The sequence below is a fragment of the Palaemon carinicauda genome, chromosome 14 (assembly GCF_036898095.1).
Source record: "Palaemon carinicauda isolate YSFRI2023 chromosome 14, ASM3689809v2, whole genome shotgun sequence".
In the NCBI taxonomy this organism is placed as follows: Eukaryota; Metazoa; Arthropoda; class Malacostraca; order Decapoda; family Palaemonidae; genus Palaemon; species Palaemon carinicauda.
The window spans coordinates 4,291,865-4,304,517 of NC_090738.1; the positions used below are offsets into that span (position 1 = coordinate 4,291,865).

General features: G+C 38.0%; 1 protein-coding gene across 1 annotated transcript in view; it reads right to left on the reverse strand.

Annotated features, from left to right (window-relative positions):
- LOC137653847 (uncharacterized) overlaps nucleotides 1–12,653 on the reverse strand; it is an 829,144-nt gene that overhangs the window by 695,794 nt on the left and 120,697 nt on the right. Inside the window, exon 10 of the mRNA XM_068387498.1 lies at nucleotides 489–654. Coding sequence (XP_068243599.1) covers nucleotides 489–654 — 166 coding nt within the window. The remainder of the gene's footprint in view (nucleotides 1–488; nucleotides 655–12,653) is intronic.

Sequence of the window (12,653 nt, forward strand, 5' to 3'; positions counted from 1 at the left end):
TCTTGTTTTCATTACTAAAATAAGACATACAGCACTCAAAAATATTGGAAGAAAGGTATATAAAGAAAGTTCTCAACTTACAAACTTGATATGTTCCAAGAAGCTGTTTCTAAGTCAAATTTTTTAAAGTATGATTTTGTTAAATCTTAGCTTAGGGTATGCCCAACAAGACTCCCATGCCTACAATTTCCAGCTACAAAAGTCAACAAATATTCCCGTTTCATATGAAATGAACATCAGTTTATTGCAAATGTCATTTTACTAACTGTATTAAATTATATAACATTATTTTATCATAATATTTTTTAACATTCTACAGTATACAAACTTTTGATATAATATCCGAGATTTGTGATTTCAGTTGAATTTGTGTTTGTATCTCGGAATTTTTGTAAGTTGAGGACCTTCCTTAACAAAAATCTATTATCAAAATTATAAAACTCCTCTCGCTTAAAGTATTGCATTTAAAGCAAATGACACAATCTCACCTGAAGACATGCAGTGTGCCTGATGTGGGTACATGGCTGGCCTGTTCAATATACTTTGAATAATGGGAAATTTTCCCGGCGTATTCATGTAACTCAGCATCTTGGCTGAGAAAATCATTGACCTCCTGTTTGACCTCACCAGACAAAACAGTCGACCATTCTGACACTAAAAAGAAATTAATTACATTTTCACACGATAGCTGGTATGTTAAGTTACGTAAATATATTTTGATAGTGAAATCGGGAATATTCTTCAAAAGTGTGTGTTAAACTGCAAACAGATTACCAAGTATATTATAAAGTACCAATGACCATAGGGGAACTAATAGCATCAGGCATGGTTTATAATTTGGAAAAGGGTTTTTATGATCCCATGCCATTGCAATTATTAACACAGTTATTGATGGTAGACCTAGCACTTGACTACATAGACCAATTGCAAGGCAGATTTTTTTCACACTAATAAAGCAGTGAGCCTAGCCTTTGCTTTAAAAAAATAATAAATAAATAAATAATAAAACTGCAAAACAGCAGCTGTCCTTTTGGTCACTTTCTACAACATGTAGGACATACGGTGGTAGTAATCTTACCCCCATATCAAAGGGCTTGGGAGGAAAGTACATTATTGGATGGCGAGATAACGGTGGGAAAGAAAAACTACTTTAGGGAATCTGCATACATTGTAAAATGACAAATTTGGAAATAATTTGTATTTTTCCTAACTATACAAGCCTAAAGCTCTTTGCAGTGGAGATTGATTGATTGATTGATATATTTGGGCTATAGCTAAACCAGCCATAAGACTAGCAGTAGGTAGTTACACCTTTTAAGCAAGGTATAACTACCCACTGCTAGCTAAGGGGAGCGGGGAATAGACCACAAACGCTGCTCACACCAGCACTAGTAAAAATACATCACTTTGAAATTGCAGGCAGGACTTCTGGGGGGATAAGTGATGGTGGGACCCCTAGGTTAAAGAGCCCCAGGTTTTTAGTTCTGAAAAATTAAAATTATCTACAAATTTGTCATTTCTTCTGGCACTATATACAAACCTTTCCGCACTTTATAGTGGTGACTCACCATTAGGAGAGTGGAAGTCCCAAGCAAATTGGCTGGTAACTTTCCCGGGCTGTGACTGTGCTTTGCACAAGCTATTTAGAGCCACCCTGTCTGCCTGCTAACTTTTCAATATGTGAGAGAGCTAACAGACGGGGAAATTTGTACGTTGATGTCAGAACTAAAGCATTGTGACTTGACCAAGTAAGTGTAATATTGAAGCTAAGCTCCATACTTCACCTAAATATTACCCGATTCCACCTGGCAAGGAGATCGAGGATATAACAAATATATAATCACATATATTAGGTTACAGAAGAGACAATGGTACCCACTCAAAGTTAGAGGAGTTCAGCTTGCAGTGTTTCTCGGATGCTGAAACCCCAATGGAGAGGAGAATGAAGAATGAAGGGCCAGTCACTCATACATTCATTCTAAGCTTACTACCAGATAACATTTGCCCTCAACCAACTGCTACTTGTCCCAGAAGGGAGCTGAGGTGTTTGCAACCTACTTTTGTGTAGCCTCCACAGGACATATAAAAAATGTATCTAGGTTCCTGTTGGTTACGTCCTGTAGGTAGCAGGCAGTGAATGTAGTTTGTAGGTTCCACAAGCCCGCTTGTAATACCTGCATCACTGAATAGTTATTTTTGAATGCCAGGGATGTACTAACACCACTGACATCATGACCTCTGGGTCTAGAATCAGAGAAGTGGAGTCTGTTTGCAAGGCTCACTCAATCACCTGCCTGATCCAAGAAGATATAGACTTTGGTGATTCTCCTATTGACTAACAGAGTCTGTTGACCTATGTGTGAGCTTTAGCAGTTCATTTGAGATATTTCCTCAGCACCCTCAGAGGGCATAGTAACAGTTGAACTGGATCATAGGTTACTGAACGGAGACTCTTAATTAGGAAGGGCCCGAATCTAGGATCCGCTACAGCCAGATTTTGAGTCTTAGCAACAAACTCAGGGGGAAAGTTGAATTCCACTTGCCCCCATCTCCTTGAATGGGTGATATTGTAGGACAGACCATATAGCTTACTGACATTTTGCAGAGGCTGGGGCTAGCAGAAAAAAACCATCTTCAAAGTCAAGTCACGCTCTGATTACTGACTAAGGTGTTCATAAGGTGCTCCTTTCAGGGCTCGTAGTACACAAACAATGTTCCATGGAGGTCTGACTTCTGAGGGCAAGTGTGCTAGAAATCTGTATGAGTAGAGGCAATTCCGCCAAGCCATATATTTTCATCACTGAGACTGAGCAGATTTTTTTCCTCCCTCATGTAATGTAAGAACTCTGCTATCACTGGGAGAGGGGCACTGAGAGGAGAAATACCCCCTCCACGAAACCAACCACAAAAAATGGACCTCTTTGCATAATAAACAGCAGAAAACCGCTCCCAGAGGTATCTTGCCATCCTCCTCGTAATGCCTCGTGTTGTGAGGAGTTGCTGGATAATCTCCAGAAGTGAAGCCGTGGCAAAGCTACTGGTTATTGGAATATCTTCACGAATGGTCATCTCAGTATATCAGGAAATGGAGGGAGCTCCTTTGGTACCTCTGTGAGCAGATGAAGAAGGTCCAGGAACCACTCTGCCACATCGGAGCTGTTACGAACTTAAAATCGTTACAGGTTCTTTTAACAACTAAAATAAATGCTTCCAACAACCACTATAATATGGGAAATAAATATAAAAAGAAACTCGCTAAAAAACACGACACGTTTATTCACAAACTTATAAAGAAAACCAATGTTACTTCTTCGGTTACTTTAACTGACAAATAAAATCAATCAAAACATCAATGGACAAGGGGAACAGTCAGTAAGCTAGAAATACTTAAGAAATAGTTTCTGCAGCTGTTGAGACGATACTGGTACGGAGACTTCAGGCTTGAGAACGTTGCAGAAGGGCGGCTGAAGTTCAGATGAAACTGGCACGATGACCGGATTCGAAGACGTCACAGAAAGGGTGGCATCAAAATGGGACAACAGAGGTCTTGTTCCAAGAATTCGATGATAGTGTTGAGCTAAGGCAGGCTGCAGGCAGTGTTGGCTACTTCTTGTCACAAGTAGGGAGGGCTGGCTGCTTCAATTTGTCTCTTCTTCTCAGCCATAACAGGATTTGGAGATAGGCTTTTGTTGTCTGAAGGGAAGATTAGAATATGGCTCTATCAGGCTTCTGGTCTTCTCTGGTTCTAATCTCGTTAGGATTTGGATCTCATCTGCTTCGGACATAGTTCCTCTCTTGTTTTATGTTCTGTCCTATCTCTCTTCAACAATCTCTTCTTGAATTTTATATACCCATGTATGGGAGAGTTAATTATGGCAGACAGTGGTCATTTCCATAGAAGGCGTTCTTTTTAACAATTCTGTGTCTCTATTGGCTTTCTCAAAAACGCCCACTTAGATCACGCCATGGAAGCTTCTAGAAGAAATTTCTGATGCAATCTGGACCATGTGTGAAGTCGTAACAAAAGGGCAGCACGTGTCCTTCTATGATGTCATATATCATAAACAACGATTTCCCTCAGACTCGGTTGCTCAAAATATGTTGACTCCACTAATTAAGACGATGATATCTTGGTCAAAACAGGACAGTCCCCTTATCGTGGCAGGCGCTCTCATTAAGGCTCGGTTTACTTTCAAAATGCTGATGACAGTGAAGTGATGACAGGTTTGACCAAACAATACGGTAGTCAGATCTCACCTCGCTGCTCACACTTTGGGAATAGATATTTTGGTGTTTAAAACACACCCTTTTACAAGTATTGTATCTACCCATGACAGGAACTACTAGTGTCAACGAGAAATCTTGCGATGTCCCTACCTTGGTCAGAAGCCTATATACTAGGCAGATAGTAAGGGAGCATATGTAATGTGAGGCAGGTTTGGTGATGAATATTGGTAATAGTTTCATCTAATCAAGAAATTCCAGCAGACGAATAAAAATGATGGTGGCACCATTGATTCTGTTGCATGTAATTTTTATGACATCAAATGGTCTCTTAACGTGAATATTATATTTTATATTTAAAGGAATTTCCTTATTTTCAGCCCAATTTCAATTATTTATTGCTTATTGTAAAGGAAATTTGATATGCAACAAAAAGGGAGTCTCCACACTTTTTTTGAAAATTGCAGGTTTTTTTCTAAAAAAAAAAAAAAAAAAAAAAAAAAAAAAAAAAAAAAAAGCTTTAGAATTTACTACATGAATTTCAAGTTTAATCAGTATAAATCATACAATATCACTTTTAAATAGAAAACAAAATAATTATTTCTCATCTAATAAGGCTTCAGTTTTGCTTTGTTTCAGAAGCTGAAATGTGAAGTAATGATATGTTAATATAAGGAAAATGGAAGCTTTGGATGATACAAGTGTACCCTCATCAGAAAAGAAAAAGAGGTGCCCAATCAGTCTAATGTTAATTTATGTATATTATGACAGTCTCGAACAATAGAAACCTTAGTTGAAAATTCAAAATGTGCTGGAAAACCTGTTGGCAGTATAAAGATTCGAAGTGACTGTAATGATGAAAATTATATGCATGTTTCTAAATATCTGAAGGACAAATCTGTCGACGACTTACAGAAGTGCAATGTAAAATGGCATCTTTCTTGCTATAAAAATGTACCCATATAAGAATAAAGAAATATAGTAAATGAAGAGGATGGCAGCAGTATTACTCAGAAAGTCTGAACAAAGGCCCCCCAACAAGATCCATACTTCACTCAGAACTTCAGAGTACGGCTTGTTTCTTTTGTAACAAGCCTAAAACTAGAAACCATCCGTTACATACAGTTTTTACCTCATTATTAGGTAAAAACTTGTATCAAGCTGTGAACCAGGGTACTAATGCAGAATGGAAACTTGAATTAAGTAGATGTATTAACCCAAGAGACTGCCATGCCTATGATGTCACGTACCACAAGGAGTGCAGCAATATAATTTGAAAAACTAAAAAAAATGAAGACTAATTGCCAAGTATTGCAGAATCTGCTAGTCAGGTAGAGTTTATTGATTCTTTGTTGGAAGCTTTACTATCAAGGGAAGTTGTCACAACGACTGATGCAGAAAAATGTTACAGAGAAATTTCTCACTCTAAATGTGTCAAGGAGTCTGATATGATTTCCAGAAAGCCCTTAAAGGAGCTCATTGAAAATGGACTGTTTTATCTGGATTTGGTGTTTACGACTCCAAAGTACCAAAACATGCAACAACAGATCATGCTGAAGTCAGTCACTGGTGCTTTAATTTTACATACAGAAGAAACCTGCAACCTCAATACTAACATCAAGATTTTTTATCAAGCTACCAAATCTTTGGAGAAAACAATCCCGACGAAGAAAAAAGAATGTTCCCAGGTTCAATTACTAAAAAGAAATAACAAAAGCAATACCAGAAGAACTTTCCTCTTTTATCAAATGGTTGATAACTGAAAAAAGTTGACAGTACAGATGTTGAAAACTATCATTTACAACAAAAAGCAGACTCTATTGCACAAATTTCAATGTATGCATGCAAACAGAATGGCAAACTCCACTACTTTCAGAAAAAAAGATAGGAGTACTCGTGAATTTCCCCCTTACGATGGTGTTGGTCTAACTATTCATTCTAAGACAGTAAATTATTAGTGCAGCTTATACATGAATTGGGAATTTCCATTGACTATAATAAGGTTTTAAGGGGGCCGGCTAGCTAATGCCGTTTTTTAATGTCAGGACTATGACATTCATACCATTTAATAAGGTGACTTAGGACATCTCCAAACTGCATAGGATTTTTGCCTCTGACCTTCGGTTTTGTGATGCCCTCTAAGTTATATACCAAATTTCAATTCTATATCTTTAAAACTAAGGGAGGAGATAGAATGACGAAGCCTTCAACCAGACTATAAAGAAGATCGTCAGTTTGGCAAAGGAAGTTCAAGGAAGTTTCTGAGGATGACATTTTGAAATTGTTAGATGGCCATGACCTGAAGTTGACTGAGGAGGACCTTGCAGACCTAGTCCAGGTCAATAAGTATAGTTTTGAGATATGGGCATTCAAAGCTTTTCTTTTTGTAATTTTACAAAGACAACACTAATAAATCCTGATTATTATGAATTTCATGTTCTTTTTTGGATATTAATGCTCGAAAAAAAGGTTTTTTAAACATAATTCAATCATAAATGAAGATCCTTTTTCTCAATATCTTGCTTCTTTTGGCTCCTGTGAGGCAAGGTAGCCATTCCCCCACCCAGACACCTCTCTCTCTCTCTCTCTCTCTCTCTCTCTCTCTCTCTCTCTCTCTCTCTCTCTCTCTCTACTGATATAACCCACTTCTGAACTCTTAAGAGTGAATTTTCTTCTTCCTTATGTTAGCAAGATGTTGAAATTGTATTTTCCCCTTTGAAATGATAAAATTCTTGCCGAAAACGAGAAAAACAAATGTAAAAATGAGTGAATGTCAGAAGGCGTTCACAGTTTTTTTTTGTATTATTACAAAGACATTATTAATAAATCCTGATTACTATGAATTTTATGTTCCTTTTTGGATATTCATAAATGAAAACAAAGTTATTTATCTAAATTTAACCATAATTGAAGATCCTTTTACTCAATATCTTGCTTCTTTTGGCTTCTGTCAGGCGAGGTGGCCACTCCTCCATCCAAACCACTCTCTTTCTCTTTCCCTGCTCACTACCGATATTACCCACTTCTGAACTCTTAATAGAGCGAATTTTCTTCTTCCTTATTATTATCATTATTATTATTATTATTATTACTATCATTACTAGCTAAGCTACAACCCTATTTGGAAAAGCAGAATGCTATAAGCCCAGAGGCTCCAACAGGGAAAATGGCCCAATGAGGAAAGGAAAAAAGGAAAATAGAATATTTTAAGAAGAGTAACATTAAAATGAATATCTCCTATACAAACTATAAAAACTTTAACAAAACAAGAAAAAGATAAAAAAGATTGAATAGTGTGCTCGAGTGTAAACTCAAGCAAGAAAACTCTAACCCAAGACAGTGGAAGACCATGGTACAGAAGCTATGGCACTACCCAAAACTAGAGAACAATGGTTTGATTTTGGAGTGTCCTAGAAGAGCTGCTTACAATAGCTTGAGAGTCTCTTCTACCCTTACCAAGAGGAAAGTAGCCACTGAACAATTAGTGTAGTAACCCCTTGAGTGAAGAAGGATTGTTTAGTAACCTGTGTTGTCAGGTGTATGAGGACAGAGGAGAATACGTAAAGAATAGGCCAGACTGTTCAGTGAGTGTGTGTGTAGGTAAATGGAAAATGAACCGTAACCAGCAAGAAGGATCCAATGTAGTACCATCTGGCCAGTCAAAAGACCCCATAACTCTCTAGCGGTAGTATCTCAACGGGTGGCTGGTGCCCTGCCCAACCTACTATCTAGCAATATGTTGAAATTGTCTTTTGCTCTTTGAAATGATAACATTCTTGCTGAGAACGAGAAAAACAAACGTAAAAATGAGTGAATGTCAAAGGTCAAATTCAAGCATGTACTCTCTATAAGGTTTGTGGTAGGACTGTAATACATCGTCTTGTGACTAGTGGAAGGTATACAGATGCCATTGTTCACAATTTCTTTACAGTAAAATGTAATGATTATCAAAATTTACGATAACAGAAGAAATTCTGCATTTTCTTATAGGGAATATTGTTTTTGGTTTATGGAGTTACTTTACTTTTACTAATTACCCTGTAACTATGAAAGTAAGAGGAATTTTAACAAAATATATCGTAAACGCATTCTCCATTGCCATGCGAAGCTCAGTGAATTTTTTCAGGATTTTGTGTTTTTCTTCCTATACCCTCATTATATTGACATTCAAGCCAGGCCCCTTAAGACTTAAGATTGCCATAGCCAGTGAAGTCATACATCGTACTGAATAAAATCAGGGATTATATGTTTCACTAGAACTTGGTAGAGGAAGGTTTCTTTACTGTGATGACGATAATTTAGATTTTCTTAAAGACACTCCAGAAAGATAAATAACCCTACACGCAACTATTATGACATGTTATCAGGAGAGTCAGGGGGAGCAATTGCCACAGGCCATTACTTTGCATGACGCAAGCATACAGCTAACACGCTCACTTAATTTACTACCCTATCAAATGACGAACCTTCTCTCTTATTGTGGACCAAAAAAACTGAAACCAAATAGTAAAGTGTTTCATGAAAATAATGTCAACATGATGTTTGAAGAAGTTACTTTTAGAAACGTAAATCTGACATGGACCCTGAGTAAAAATAATAGCATCCAATATAAAGAAAAAAAGGATTTGGAAAAACGAAACCCCAATCTTTCATGTATACCAACCTGAAATACATTTAATGCACTACTGCAAGATAGCCTACTCCACAAACTTTGACCAAAGTGTGTGTACTTCCAATCAGACCATTGTCTCCGACTGATCATTCTGTCTAGCTAAAGTTTTTAACTTGTCTAGAAAAGTTAACAAAGCACGTATGGGGGAAGAATCTAAATGTTACGGGCTGCCGAGGGCAAGAGCCCGTGTCTTACACAATGGTAAGGCAATCTGACACACACACACACACAAGCTAAATGTGTTGTGACTTTAGATTTGGGATTGCATCGGCCTGTTCAGCAGCTGATAATGTCTCAGCAATATCTACACAGTACATTGGCTTTTTTACGTGCTATTAGAATGGCAGTGGAATTCCTGAATTGTGGGAATTTGTTGTAGTAAGTGAGTTCAGTAGCAAATAATTACAAGAAAATATGTTCGACGTGCAACAGCACACAAACGCACACTTATTGCACTTTATGAGTGTTATATGGAGACGTTCTTGAAAAGTGAATTAATGTCTCGGGATACAATCAGCAAGTTAAAAGAACTTTTAAGTGAATGCGCAACTAAAGGTTTAAAGGCTTTAAAGGCCATTCATGAATGGCAGAGGCAAGGGACAGCGACATTGCATTATCAAGCAGGACAATGCCCTAGAAACTGACCATATATACATATGATCAGCGCCCAAGCCCCCTCTCCACCAAAGCTAGGACAAGGAGGGCCAGGCAATGGCTGCTGATGACTCAACACATAGACCTATAGGCTCCCCATAATCCCCAATCCTTAGCTCACAAGGATGGTGAGATTGCAGCGACCAAAGAAACCCCAGTCTGGCGTTCACCAGTCAGGGTCATTACCATATCAGCCACCACAACTAAAGTGGAGATTAAAGAGCTTTCTGATTTTCTTGAAAACTCTGAATTTGCAGAAAAAATGGAAGAATTTGATAACATTCAAAAAGAGTTGAGTCCAAAATTGAAAATGCTGCGGGATTACATTGCAATGATGGAATGTTTGCTACGCTTAGTGAAGATTGGAATGGACACATTACATCTGTTGAAGCAATTGTTCCTTATCTTTTTTTTTTATTTGCAATAGATATGCATAACTATTCGGGGATGATGGTATATTATCTCACTGATATGAAAAATTTAAAGACATATGATTCAGGACCTGGGTTATGGAAGGGGTTTGAGAAAGGAAGCTAGGTTTAAAAAAGAAAAAAAAAAGTATTATTCCATTTGTGCTCTTGGAGCAGACGAAGCACTAGAACATCAGAACATAGCCATAAGAGTTACCGGGGAAAAAGTTGGTATTACACTGCATCCTTCAGTACTTGCAAGATATTTTTTGACAGCTTTATTTTACAGGAAATAAGTAAGCAGATATCAAGCATAGCAGGAGTTTCGGATCAGCAGGAAATATATTAAAAGTCCCAGTATGAATTTCAAAAGATGCTCAACAAAGAGGATAATGCAATAAAAAAAAATGAGAACAGAAATAGAAAGGGCTGAAAATCCTTTTTGCACGATGATCTTCAGCTTATCAACATTGCTACAAAGGCGGTTTGTTGACAAAAAAGAAGATTCTTGTCGGATATATAACTTAGGAAGTCACTTATATTCTGATTTAAAAAAAAAAAAAAAGACTCGTATCTGAGAGTTATACTTTGAATTTATGGGATCCTGTTAAGAGGAATAAATAGAATTTGTGCTCAACTGCAAGGAAGAAGATTAAAATCACAGAGAATGGTAACATCAAAGAACTATATGCTGACAGATCTCTTTTTGCACGTTTACTAATTGTGAGCAGATCTGTGTCAAGGTGATTTAAAGAATTATTGAGAAAATGTGAATTTTCCAATGTTCTGAGGTCCCTGTTTCACGATGATAGAACCATGAATCTAAGTAATGTATAAATGTTAATTCTTATGAGTCTTTATAACTGATCATATAATGAATATCGAAAAATTAAAAAAAAAAGCAACTTTATATCCAGAATGATATCAGTGGGAAATAAAACATTTTTATACAAATTAGAAGTTAAAAAAAAAGAAAATTCACCAATCTGTTACTAAGCAATAAAGTAGTAAAAAAATATTGAATTATTTGCTAATCAGTATCTATAAAGTCATCTTCACAGTCACGTTCTATCATTTCTGTTGTAAATTTAGTATCACTGTTACAAAGCTCCTCATTCCCTTCACATACACAAATTTATGTACAGGGTAAATCATTTGCTAAACATTTGCTTGGGGGATTACACAAACTTTTTTACACAGTTACACCTGACTAGATGAAGGATATTATTAGGAGCACAAGGCAAATCACAGATATTTGGAAATAATTGTCCATTAATTACATCCCATCTATGACCAATGTGGGATGGAAGTGATGGTTTTGCTTCGATATCCTAATTCTATATCATGAGGAAAGGAAACAAGGAAAAAAGGAAATATTTTAAGAACAGTAACAACATTAAAATAAATATTTCTTATATAAACTATAAAAACTTTAACAAAACAAAATGAAGAGAAATTAGATAGAATAGTGTGCCTGAGTGTACCCTCAAGCAAGAGAACTCTAACCCAAGACAGTGGAAGACCATGGTTCAGAGGTTATGGCACTACCCAAGACTAGAGAACAATGGTTTGATTTTGTGGTGTCCATCGCCTAGAAGAATTGCTTACCCTAGCTAAAGATTCTCTTCTACCCTTACCAAGAGCAAAGTGGCCACTGAACAATTACAGTGCAGTAGTTAACCCCTTGGGTGAAGAAGAATTTTTGGTAATCTGTGTTGTCAGGTGTATGAAGACCAAGGAGAAGGTGTAAAGAATAGGCCAGACTATTCGGTGTATGTGTAAGCAGAGGGAAAGTGAACCGTAACCAGAGAGAAGGATCCAATGAAGTACTGTCTGGCCAGTCAAAGGACCCCATACTCTCTAGTGGTAGTATCTCAATGGGTGGCTGGTGCCCTGGTGAACCTACTACCTAAAATAAATGGCCAAAACTTATTGTGATAGTGAGAAAGGGATTGCAAACTTGCTACAGTAACCATGGCACACAGTTGAGAGAGCAAACAGACCCCCGTCAGGCAGAGGAGCTTACTTAACAACCTTGCTAGGTGGTTGGGTGCATGATATCATGCAAAACTCATCTGCAAAACTAGGATTTGTGTTTTTCCTAACTAGCCCACTCTAAAGAACAACACTCCTGCTCGTCCTTTTCCCCGTAAGAGAGCTGCGCGCAGCCTATCTTTCCCCAAAGAAGAAATGTTCTCATGCCAGACAGCTAGGAAGGCTGGGCTGCTGCTGCATGCTGGTGTGCAAGCAGAGCAGCAGGTTTTTCCTTATAAGAGGTCAAAACCCTAGGCGCAAGTTTTGAAAACCTGGCCTTGCAAAGCAACGTACTCATGTGGACACGACAGCGAGGGGAGGGAGCTGTAAGCTGCGAGCAGCTGCCCTTCCCCATCGTCGTCTAGCTCTGAAAAGCTACAGTCTGAAGAGCTAGAGTGAGGCATACAGGAATCTAGCACACACTTGCAGAAGCCGCAGGGGAGAGACCACTCAGGTGAAGTGCGCCTTTCCCGAGACCAAGAGGTCTTCCAACACCAGGTGCTGGAGAAGGGAACCCCTTCTAAATTTAAGCAGGGAAGCTTCCTGGCTGAAGCTGGCAAATTGTGGCCCTCCCACAAACAGATAGTTGCACAATGCCTGGAGGCGGACCTCCACGTAGTGCACTCTACTTTACTTCAGAGTGCTCAGCAACCCCATGC